The sequence below is a fragment of the Pholis gunnellus genome (genome assembly GCF_910591455.1).
Source record: "Pholis gunnellus genome assembly, chromosome: 11".
NCBI classification, from domain to species: domain Eukaryota; kingdom Metazoa; phylum Chordata; class Actinopteri; order Perciformes; family Pholidae; genus Pholis; species Pholis gunnellus.
The window spans coordinates 11,099,354-11,109,822 of NC_136538.1; the positions used below are offsets into that span (position 1 = coordinate 11,099,354).

The following is a 10,469-nucleotide window of genomic DNA, read 5'->3' on the forward strand; positions in this document are numbered from 1 at the left end:
AAGCTGTGTGGTTGAACCAGACTTCACTAAATAAACCAGAGGCTCATAAATAACAACAAATTACCAGTCAGAATCCAGAAAACGTTAAAGGGCTTTATAAACCTCATCACACCTAAATGTAAGTGTCATGTTGCACGTTTGTCATAGAAATGTTGTCCCAAACCAGACACTTTTTAATGTTATTGTTCAAATAAAGAAAATATGTCCACATTGTGATCCGCTTTTAAGCTACTTAGCTCACTGTCTTGTTATTAAGAGTCAGTACAAACCTAACGTCTTTATATTTGTATCAGAGATTGTAAATATAAATGATTGTATCATGCAATCTGCAGAAATTATGAAAAACATCAACTGCGCATGACTGTGGATGATAGTAACTCATACTGAACACACAGATGTTGAACGATACGAGACGAATTGATCTTTATGGAAATAAGGTTTTAGGTAAATTGTACAAATGCTGATCAGCCTTCAACGTTGCAGCTGCACGTTTTGTTTTCATCACGAGATTCCGCTTGAGCACCCTAATGACGTCACGTTTGTAAAAGCCCAAACCTTTCTGAATGAATGGCTTTCTCGCCGGGTACGGTGGCGCGCGCCTGTAGTCCAAGTTACCGGGAGGCTGAGGCTGGAGGGATCGTTCGAGCTCTGAGCTGCAGCGGACTATGAAGATGGGGTGTCCGCACTAAGTTCGGTACCGATATGGTGCTCCTGGGGGAGCCCGGGTCACACTCTTTCTACTGTTCAACAAACAGCTGGGACAACAACAACGTCTTTACATGTTACAGTAGCTTCATCACTGCTTCTATATATTCGAGTTCCCATGAAAACATTCAGAAAACAGTTGTGTTTGTTTGTCCTACAGCGCCTCCACCTGGAGGAGAGGAGCGAAGGGCATCGATCACAGCAGTCAGTGCAGCACCACAGATACAACAAACTAACGGGGCATTTATGTGATGATTGTGTTGGCAAATGGGTTGTTTGCTGATTTTGGAAGTATCAGAAGCAAACTGTCTGTATTTGTTTGAATTAAACGTTGAAGGAAAATGTATTTCCATCAAAGGGAAAGTGCATTATGGGAAATTGCATATTGACAAAAAGAAGCAATGGACCTGAAATATTTAGCCTCAATAATTAGACCTCTTTCATTTCAGTCATCTCATTTTCTCAGTCTGCTGTATTTTCAGTGTCAAACTTTGTTTTGTAGTTGCTGTAATCTGGACTTTATCACATCAACAGGATCATAAATCAAGGATCATAATCAGAGGGACGTCTGTGCTGTGTGTTTTTGTAAGGTGATGTTTTGTCCAAACTCTTGCATGAACATTTGTCTTCATCAGACACAATGTTAATACAATAATATTACTATTATCAAGCCATAACATGTGTATATTTTTGCTTCATGGTTCATTTCCCAAAATGTTGGACTGTTACTCTAAATATGAAGCAACACTAAACAGAACAAGATACGTTTTTTGGACCATGAATGCAGCTTAGTAGCATAGATATTACTATATCATCACTGTCACCATCGTTCACACACCCTCTAACCTGTTCTGTTGTAACTCTGCTGTCAAAATCATATCATCATATGTAAGCAATTTGGTCTAAAGAATGACCTGCACTGTGCTTGTGTGTGTGACCCTGTTTTCGGAGTTAACTATCTCAGTTATTGTAGAAGACTGAAACATGGAGAGCACATGTATCCACACTCACGAGTCTTACCGGAAGTCGCCGCCAGAGGGCGCTGCTGTGATTTAAGCCCAGCGCACAGGCGGAACACGACGTGGCAAGTAAACAGTTCACTTCCTGTAAATTCGTGTCGTATTGACATCCGTGTCTCTCAGCCCTCTCTCACCACCGTCAAAACCGGACTCCCTCGGACTTTGTGGTAGACTTCACTCGGGCCCCTGTCGGTGTGAGGCGAGAAGGCTTGTTGTCTATATGAGGAGCGGGCTGTAGGAGCTCAGCAGCCGGGGACAGGAGGGATCATGGTTGGGCTGCTGCTGGTGTTTCTCGGGGGGTTGCTGGAGGTCTGCAGCGGAGTCTCAGCTAACAGGGGAGGGTATCCCACTTTCACGGACGAAATCCCTTTCAAAATCACCTGGCCGGGCGCTGAATTCACGCTGGTATGTTTCCTCCGTTAGTAACACCGTTTTTTAGGGGGACACGTTTATTATTGGAGGGTTGGTGGAGACGTTACTCTCAACCGTGTAACGTTCAGCTGTGAAGTGAGCGTGCAAATATGTTCAGTTACGTCTCCTCACTCCTTCATACGCCTCGTTACTTTTTACACAAAACGTGTTTTGTCTGTGGATTTCAGCCTGCGACAGGGGGGCTGTACAAGGAGGATGACTTTGTCATCATGACAACAACAGAGAAGGAGAAGTATAAATGTCTGCTGCCCTCCCTGACATCTGGAGATGAGGTAAGCGTTTCAACATGTTTAAGAGGTGAACTTGAATTACTCTTTAAATGTATAAACTAGCCCGTACCTTCCATTGAATTAGCTGCAGTGTGTGTGTCATATTTTATCTTTGGCCATCATTCATATCTTTAGAAACAGTTCATGCATGACGGTGGAATTGAAAATACAAATAACACAATAATAATAACACATAATAAAACATAAGATCAACATAAGATCATGTTTGAAACACTCCCCTGTTAGACTATATTATCTAAGCTATTCATTCTGAGGGTGGCAACAAACGTGAAACTGAGATTAAAATACTAATTTGTCAATTAAAAAAAAAATATGACTGTCATTGAAAAGGATCCGCATGACTATGCAGCAAGATTCCACATCGAACAGATGTTGTCCACTGACACGGCTCCCTTGGCCGCCTTATCTCCTTATCTGCTTAACTCCTAATGCCTTTGCTTGTTGACTCAGGATGACGATAAGGGGTACGGTGGGCCCAGTCCGGGTGAACTGCTGGATCCACTGTTCAAACGAAGCAGCTGCTCCTACAGGGTGAGACTTCTCAACTTAACCTCAATTTGAATCTCATTTCCCCACCGCCGCCAACGGAGAGACTGAAACTGTTCACAATGACGAAAAACTCGACCGTCATTTTTTTTCTGCTTCCTGTCGGTGAATTTGGTGAATTGAATAACTCTATAACCTGCTCTCGGCTTTGGCAACGTTTTCAGATCGAGTCATACTGGACGTATGAAGTGTGCCACGGAAAGCATGTAAGACAGTACCACGAAGAGAAGGAGACTGGCCAGGTCAGTGCTTGTAGCGGGTAAAATCATTTTCTAATGACAGGAATGAGAAGCCAGCACATAGTGTGCCACGTACTGAAGGTAATCATGCGTGTTTCCCCAGAAAATTAATGTTCAAGAGTACTTCCTGGGGAATCTGGCACAGCAGAGCCCGTCAACAGAGACGGGTGAGTTCATTTGTGAATATAATGTAATCGTATTTGTACGGTTATTTAGTGTATTAGTCTTTGCCTTATTGTGCTAAAGCTAAATTATTATTTTTCTTCAGATAAAGTTGAAGAGGCAGAAACTGTCAAACCAGCAGCTGACATTGAAGTAGGTATATTTATTAATGAAACTGCGATAATCAACCATATTTGCCTGGCTGCCTTTGCCTGGCCCTCAATACTCACACGTTGTATCTTTTCTGTTTCCGTCACTCTTCCCACTGGTGTCCAGGTGCCCACTAAGAACATAGAAGGTCAGCTGACTCCCTTCTTCTCGCTGGAGATGGGAAACGGGACTCCCTGTGGGCTGAAACAGAACGACGCTCGCTCAACGTCTGTGCTGTACGTCTGTCATCCGGAGGCCAAGCATGAGATCTTGTCCATCGCCGAGGTCACGACCTGTGAATACGAGGTGGTGGTGTTGACGCCGCTGCTTTGCGCGCACCCAAAATACAGGTAGATCCGTCAAAATGTCCATATTGTGCTCAAAAGGAATACGCCTCGGGTAGTAGAAGTACGGTTTCTCAACTTGCCATTAATTCCGTTGCAGGTTCAAGTCGTCCCCGGTGAACGCCGTCTTCTGCCAGGCTCTGGCAGGCTCCCCTTTGCGGCCTCGGCGGCTCACCCAGCTGGATAAGGAGCGAGAGGAGCAGCTTAAACCGCCTTTCAGCGCCACCTCTGGGACCAGAGAGGTGAGACATGAAATGACTAGAGGAGGGGGGGGGGGGGGGGGGGGGGGGGGGGGGGGGGGGGGGGGGGGGGGGGGACTGCGTGTGCCGACGGCGCCTGGCTCATGTATATCTTTCACGTGTTACAGCAGGAGACGCCACCGGTCAGAGAGGAGGCCTTCTCCTCCACTCACAAGCCCATCACTGTTGGGGGTCAAACTCAGGTCACTGTCGGCACCACTCACATCTCTCGTTTGACGGATGAACAGCTGATCAAGGAGTTCCTTAGTGGCTCGTACTGTCTGCATGGGGTGAGGCGTGTTCCCTCTGTATCACCCGAGCAGCGTTTGAATATACGGCTCAGTGACGTATAACCATCTTTAATGTGTGTGTTCCAGGGGGTAGGGTGGTGGAAATATGAATTCTGTTACGGCAAGCACGTCCATCAGTACCATGAGGTAAATGTTTCTACTTGTGAGCGTGTCCGTGTGGAGGCAAATCTACTTCTAGTATCAATTCAAGCTGTTACACATTACTGTAGGGTTGCAACTCAACACATATCTCATTAATTAAGAAAAAAAGGTTTCCGAAAGCGAAATGTAGCAGATTGTTTGGTGTATTTGGTACGTTAGATTGCTCTTGTACAGTGTTGAAAATGCTCCTTGGTGCTTCAGGAGAAAGAGCAAGGAAAGAACACCGTGGTGGTCGGGAACTGGAATGCCGCGGAGCACAACGAGTGGGCCAAGAAGAACGTCGCCCGGTCCTACCAGCTCAAAGACGACGGAGTGCAGAAAATCAAGTAGGCCATCGTTCATATTGTTAAGCCTGACCTGGATGCAAAGTAAAACCGAGGTTGTTGTTGTTGACTCATATCGTATGAATGTCTCTGCTTCATGACAGGTTGGTGTCCCACTTTTATGGCCACGGGGATGTGTGTGATCTGACAGGGAAGCCCAGACAGGTCATTGTTAAGCTCAAGTGAGTGAACAGTCATGGGCGGGGGGGGGGGGGGAGGAATCGGTGTCACCACCGTGGGTCAACGCATGTTTCCCCCAGTTGAGTCACTCATCTCATTTCTCTCCTCTCTCTCTTGTCAGATGTAAGGAGTCTGAGTCTCCCCATGCTGTCACCGTCTATATGCTGGAGCCTCAGACTTGTCAGTACATCCTTGGGGTAAGTTCTCTAGTAACCAGTCACTGCAAAAGAACCACCTGCTTAGTAACAGTGTGTCAGGTTATTATTCTGGTGCTGTGGTCAGAAAAACGTGGGCTAAACCTTTGCCATCCCAGGAACAGCTGATTTTACAGCAAGCTTACAAGTCTTATTTGTGTCACATCGAACCTGTTTTCATTATATTGCTCCCCACAAAAGTTACCTCTTGAATATACTGTACAACGCAACTCTATCAGCTCTTGATAGGTATCGGCCTATTAATTGGCATTCGTCTTTTTCCTGCTCCAAACTATCGTTATATCAGCCATTGAAACTCTACTATCGGTCGACCTCTAGTACTAATATCAAACCATACTGGGCGTGTGCAGATAGGTCAGCCCAGAGGATTCGAGATGATTGACATCTGTCTGTTTTTCTTTTCCCCCCCCAGGTTGAGTCTCCGGTCATATGCAGGATTCTTGACACCGCTGATGAACAGGGACTTCTGTCAATCTCCAGCTAAATTAACAAAGACCACATGATGGCAGCAGCACATGAAGGACAAGGAGAGGACGGACAGATGCACTTGAAGAGGGCAGACATTTATCATAAAGCAGAAGCCTGTTTGGTGGAGGAAGAGAGATGCCCATGACACTGCGCTAAAAGCCAAACTGACGGTTAAACTGAAGCCTAAAGGAGCACAGCCTCAGACCATGTCCTGATCTGTGCACTGGGCGACACTACATCCAGAAAGGCTAGCTCAGACTTTGTGATAACACGGTGAATTGGTGCAGACGCCTCACTCCACAAGGCAGTTTATTGCCTGTACTCCATATCTATGCTTCACTTTGTGTTGATTAATTGCAAGCAAAGGAGTTATGAATCAGGGGATTCGTTAACATCAGGGGAATCACATTTTTCATGGTTTTTGTGTGCGTGTGTGTGTGTGCATGTGTGTGTGTGCGCGCGTGTGTGTGTGTGTGTGTGTGTGTGTGTGTGTGTGTGTGCACTGCTTGACTGTGGCACTTTGTACTTGTAGATGTGGGGGGGAAGCAAGTGTGAAAGTGTATTGTGTTCATTTACAGGATGAGTGAGTGTAACTTATGCATTAGCGGGTGCTGTGGAATAGCAACACAAGTGAATGGTTGATTAAAATTTCTTTTAAGTTTGTCGGATGTACGGAATGTCTGTGGGTTTGAAGTATTCTGTCTGTTTTATGTAGATGCACACTGGAATCCTGATCAATGCTGTATCACGGGGATACAAGCCTTGCAGCAAAGAATACAACTAAAACATTGAATCTCTCTTATAGAGTTGCATTACCGAACAGGAAACAATAAATCATTTGACTTGACTGGGCGATATAAGGACATTGTGGTAATAAATGTCTTCTTAATAAGTATCTATGGCTGTCCATGTTAGTTGTCATTGTCTCTACAAAAATATTTTAGTTTAAAAATATTTAGTTTTTCTTTTCTTTTTTTATTACATTTTTTTAAACATGGCATCTGAATGAACCATGATAAGCATGTGTAAAATACTAACTGTGATTTCCCTGTGGCTAAGTTGTATTGTACAGTAAAGGCCACCAGAGGGCGCTGACGCTGAGCATATGTATAAAAAGAATAGCAGGCATGAATATATCGGAAGGAAATACAGCGACAAAATGCCAATTCAAACTGTTTTGTTGCTCCGATTTGTCATCCCTTTATAGTTCTAAGATAAATATGTTGCATTATTAACATGAGCACAATGACAGGTGTTCAACCCCAGCAGACATGAGGTCTTAACCAGCGTTACCATCATTTCTTTACTGTCATGGCTGCCAATAATAATACTAGGGCTGCAAGTAACGATTATTTTCACTATTAATTCAACTTTATTCATTGTTTTATCTCCAAAAATATCTGGAAATAGGTAAAAATGCCAGTTATATTTTACAAAATCCAAACGTGACGACTTCAAAAATGTATTTGTCCGATCGACAGCATCGTAGATAATAAGTGTACTATATGTGCCAAAGCAGAGCATCAGATGCTCACATTGGAAAAGCTGATTATGAAATCAATTATCAAACTTTGCAGAGTAATTTTCTGTGAATCGACTAATTCATTGTTTAGGCTCTAGTTGAAAAAAAGAAAAAGTGAAAGCTGAGATCCTCTGATCTTGCCAAACATTTATTGTGTTGAAAAGTGTATGAGGTTCACAAATACATTTCTCTTAAGAAGCAAAAGTTCATCAAAGTAGCAACCACATGCCATCGACAGCCACGTGTGGGCCTGTGTGGATTCACAGCAGCCCGACACTACAGCAGCTTATATCAGCTTGCTCAGCGACTTCAGCCAGAGAGGAAACAGCAGTGATCTAGCAACTGCAGTCTTCGGCTGCAATGAAAACCAATAGAGTATCGGGTTATAATGGCACATGCGTGCGCAACACAGGGGCAGATTAATGTGGAAATGCAGTAGCTGTAAAGGAAAAATAAGTGAATTCAATAACAGTAAAGAACTTTTGGATAAGACACTTTCATAACAAATCTATTGCTTGTTTTTTAGTTTCATGGCAAGGCTTATAATACTGGTTCTTTAATTTTTTTTCAATCAAGAAAACTAAACTTATTCCAATGTAGAAGAGAACAAAAGTTTAATACAGAGTCCAAATACATAAAATGGGCTGTTTTTGTGTTCCTCTTCTGATTCAAAGCCACGGAGAGATTGTCCACACCTTTTCTGATCTTCTATTAGACTGAGGGAATGGGAATCTGGTGCACTGAGGTGCTTTCAAAGTCTTGCAGTGCGTCTTGGTGAGTGTGGTAGTGCATGGCTACATAAGACTTGGCGAAGGCAAACGTCTGAGAGCTGACAGGTTGCAGGCTGGTTGGGGAGCTGGGTCCTGCAGAGGGACTGCTGTTGTATATACTGTAGTAGGGCTCAATGCGGGTGTTGATGGGCGTAGAGGTACTCGGGGGGCGAGGTTTGCGCGCACCTGTGGCCCTTGGACTACCAGCACAATCCCTGGAGTGACTGGGCCCGCAAGCCTGGTCAACCAGCCTCCTCTGCGGCTTGGGCGACAGTACATAGGCCGAGTTGGTCTCATGATGGGAGGATTTATTGCGATTGACTTCCAGGCTGCCCTTCCCCATCGCATGCAACCGAGTCTTTTGCTTGCAACAGAGAAAGCCCAGTGCCGCCCACTGAATGCACCACAGCACGCGGCGGCGGAGGCCCGCGCTGTTGCGCGAGTACACAAAGGGATTGATGGCCGACTTGAGGAAAATGAGCACAAAGCCGCACAGTTCAAACTGGTAATGTGCAAAGCTGCTTTCTGGGGACAAAACGTCCTGCGCCAGAGAAACTCCCATCGGCAGGCAGCAAAGCAGCACAGAGAACACGATGACTACGCAGGTGACGACTGCCTTCGAGTCTTTGGCTGTGGCCAAGTTGACTGTGGCCACCAGCTGACAGCAGGTGGCTCCTTGGGCAGCCCCTGGAACCAGAGGCTGGCTGGTCTTGTTGACATAGGAGTGTGTCTGAACTTTCTGCAGTTTGTTGTAAGTCTGGTTGCGGAACAGAGACGGGTCTTGAACCGCACACTGCATGCTCTCAAAGCCTGCCGCGATGAGAGGTGGTGGGCATGTGGCGTCTACAGTGATGACCGGACATTTCCTCACCTGTGCATTCTTCCTCAGTGTCTGAGCAATCATCAGATAGGACACCGACACCACAGCCACACAAAAGGCAAAGTCTGCCAGGTAGACATACAACACCACCCTGGCCTGTCCACCTCCAAGGCCAAAGTGGGGCAAGCAGGGTCCGTCTCTACGCGGGTACGCTCGCATGGTAAGGAGGGCCGCCATGGTGAAGCTGGACGTCCACAGCAGGGCGGTGAGGGCCAGCGTGCAGGGGAAGGAGGCGGTGCGGTTGGGCTGCTGCCCCAAAACCATGCGCAGTCTATGCAAAGCAATGACCGCTACCGTCTCCAGGGACATGATGATGAAGCCCGAGCTGGTCAAGTGGAAGGCGAAGCAGAAACTCTTCGACACGCCGTCCCCTCCACCTGCATCCAGGAAGAGCACCAGAGCAAACATGGGAGCGGTCACGCAACAAATGAACAAGTCACAGAAGGACAAGTTGAGGATCATGAAGTCAAAGTTGGTGCGGAACTTGCGAAACACCGGGTCAAAAAAGGACAGGAACACCACGAGGTTGCCATAAGAGCCCAGGCAGAAAATGAAGATGAGGAGGAGAGAGCAAAAGGTCAAGGTAGCCGTGTGGATCACAGCCCAACTCGATGGCGTCTGTGTGCCCAGGGTGCCATTGAAGTTCTGCGGTCTTGGCACATCCACCAGGTCTGATGGTGTAACAGAGGTGTTCATTGTATTATTAACAATTTATAAGGATCCCACAGTCATCAATGTCAGCATTATTCCTCTTTATGGAAGGAGCACATGATCATCACAGTAGCTGCTGCTTGCGCCATTGCTGCCACCTTGGGGGGAGTGCTACAAAAAGGATACAAAGTCATATATTAGCTATATTGTGCAGTAGATCACATTTGATTCATTCATGGTTAACACATTTAATACACTCATGATTGATGAAAGGGCGCAATTCATAGTTCATTTACCATCGGCCGTAAACAGGTACATTTCTTAATAAGCGGTGATACACTAGGGTACATGTTAGACACGAGCTACAGGGGGCTATTAACTATGCACCTCTGCATTTGGCCAATTATACCTCACCCCCCCCCCCTCCTTCTCCCAACACACACACGTCTGCTCAAATCCAGAGGAAAAATGTGTACATCACTGTATTCCTAATTTATCTAGATTTGAAGCTCTAGATTTCAAGCTGTTAAATGGTTTAGATAATCCATACAATGATACAATATAACCTACCATCTCTCATCGATCGTGGGTCCATCCTCAGCATCATTTGATACAGCCCATATCAAAAAAAAAAACAGCCCAAAGCAATACGATAGTAAGTGAACGCACCGCGGCTTCGAAAAAAAAAAGGGGAAAAAAAGCGTATTTCAGCGACAGATCATCCAAAAAGCGGCCAATTGACAAAACAATGACATAAAACACGTTTCCTTACATGTCTGTGTTCATTTTTAACGCGCTTACAGCACAAACAGTTGATCGCGTATTCGTTTTCCTGGCGATATCTCCATACTCACACCGGAACGACAGCCGCTGGACGTGCAC

General features: G+C 45.5%; 2 protein-coding genes across 2 annotated transcripts; one reads left to right on the top strand and one right to left on the bottom strand.

Moving 5' to 3' along the window:
• The first annotated feature begins 1,827 nt into the window (after positions 1–1,827).
• Positions 1,828–6,659, top strand: erlec1 (endoplasmic reticulum lectin 1). Its single transcript, XM_079169326.1, has 14 exons — positions 1,828–2,129; positions 2,324–2,428; positions 2,897–2,977; positions 3,157–3,234; positions 3,335–3,398; positions 3,500–3,546; positions 3,670–3,893; positions 3,988–4,129; positions 4,255–4,416; positions 4,504–4,563; positions 4,780–4,904; positions 5,006–5,083; positions 5,203–5,278; positions 5,709–6,659. Exons 1-14 carry the CDS (start codon positions 1,992–1,994, stop codon positions 5,778–5,780), a joined length of 1,452 nt encoding a protein of 483 aa, XP_079025452.1. The 5' UTR covers positions 1,828–1,991; the 3' UTR covers positions 5,781–6,659.
• A 1,338-nt stretch (positions 6,660–7,997) lies between these two features.
• Positions 7,998–9,632, bottom strand: gpr75 (G protein-coupled receptor 75; the record flags this gene model as incomplete). Its single annotated transcript, XM_079169325.1, has 1 exon — positions 7,998–9,632. The coding sequence occupies one exon, from the start codon at positions 9,630–9,632 to the stop codon at positions 7,998–8,000; it is 1,635 nt and encodes a 544-aa protein (XP_079025451.1).
• Between the last annotated feature and the right edge of the window lie 837 nt (positions 9,633–10,469).

Coding starts and splice junctions, on each gene's coding strand:
- erlec1 (XM_079169326.1), top strand. CDS start 1,992: ATGGTTGGGCTGCTGCTGGTGTTTCTCGGGGGGTTGCTGGAGGTCTGC. Junction 4,564..4,779: donor ACGTCCATCAGTACCATGAG/GTAAATGTTTCT, acceptor TTGGTGCTTCAG/GAGAAAGAGCAAGGAAAGAA. Junction 5,279..5,708: donor CTTGTCAGTACATCCTTGGG/GTAAGTTCTCTA, acceptor TTCCCCCCCCAG/GTTGAGTCTCCGGTCATATG.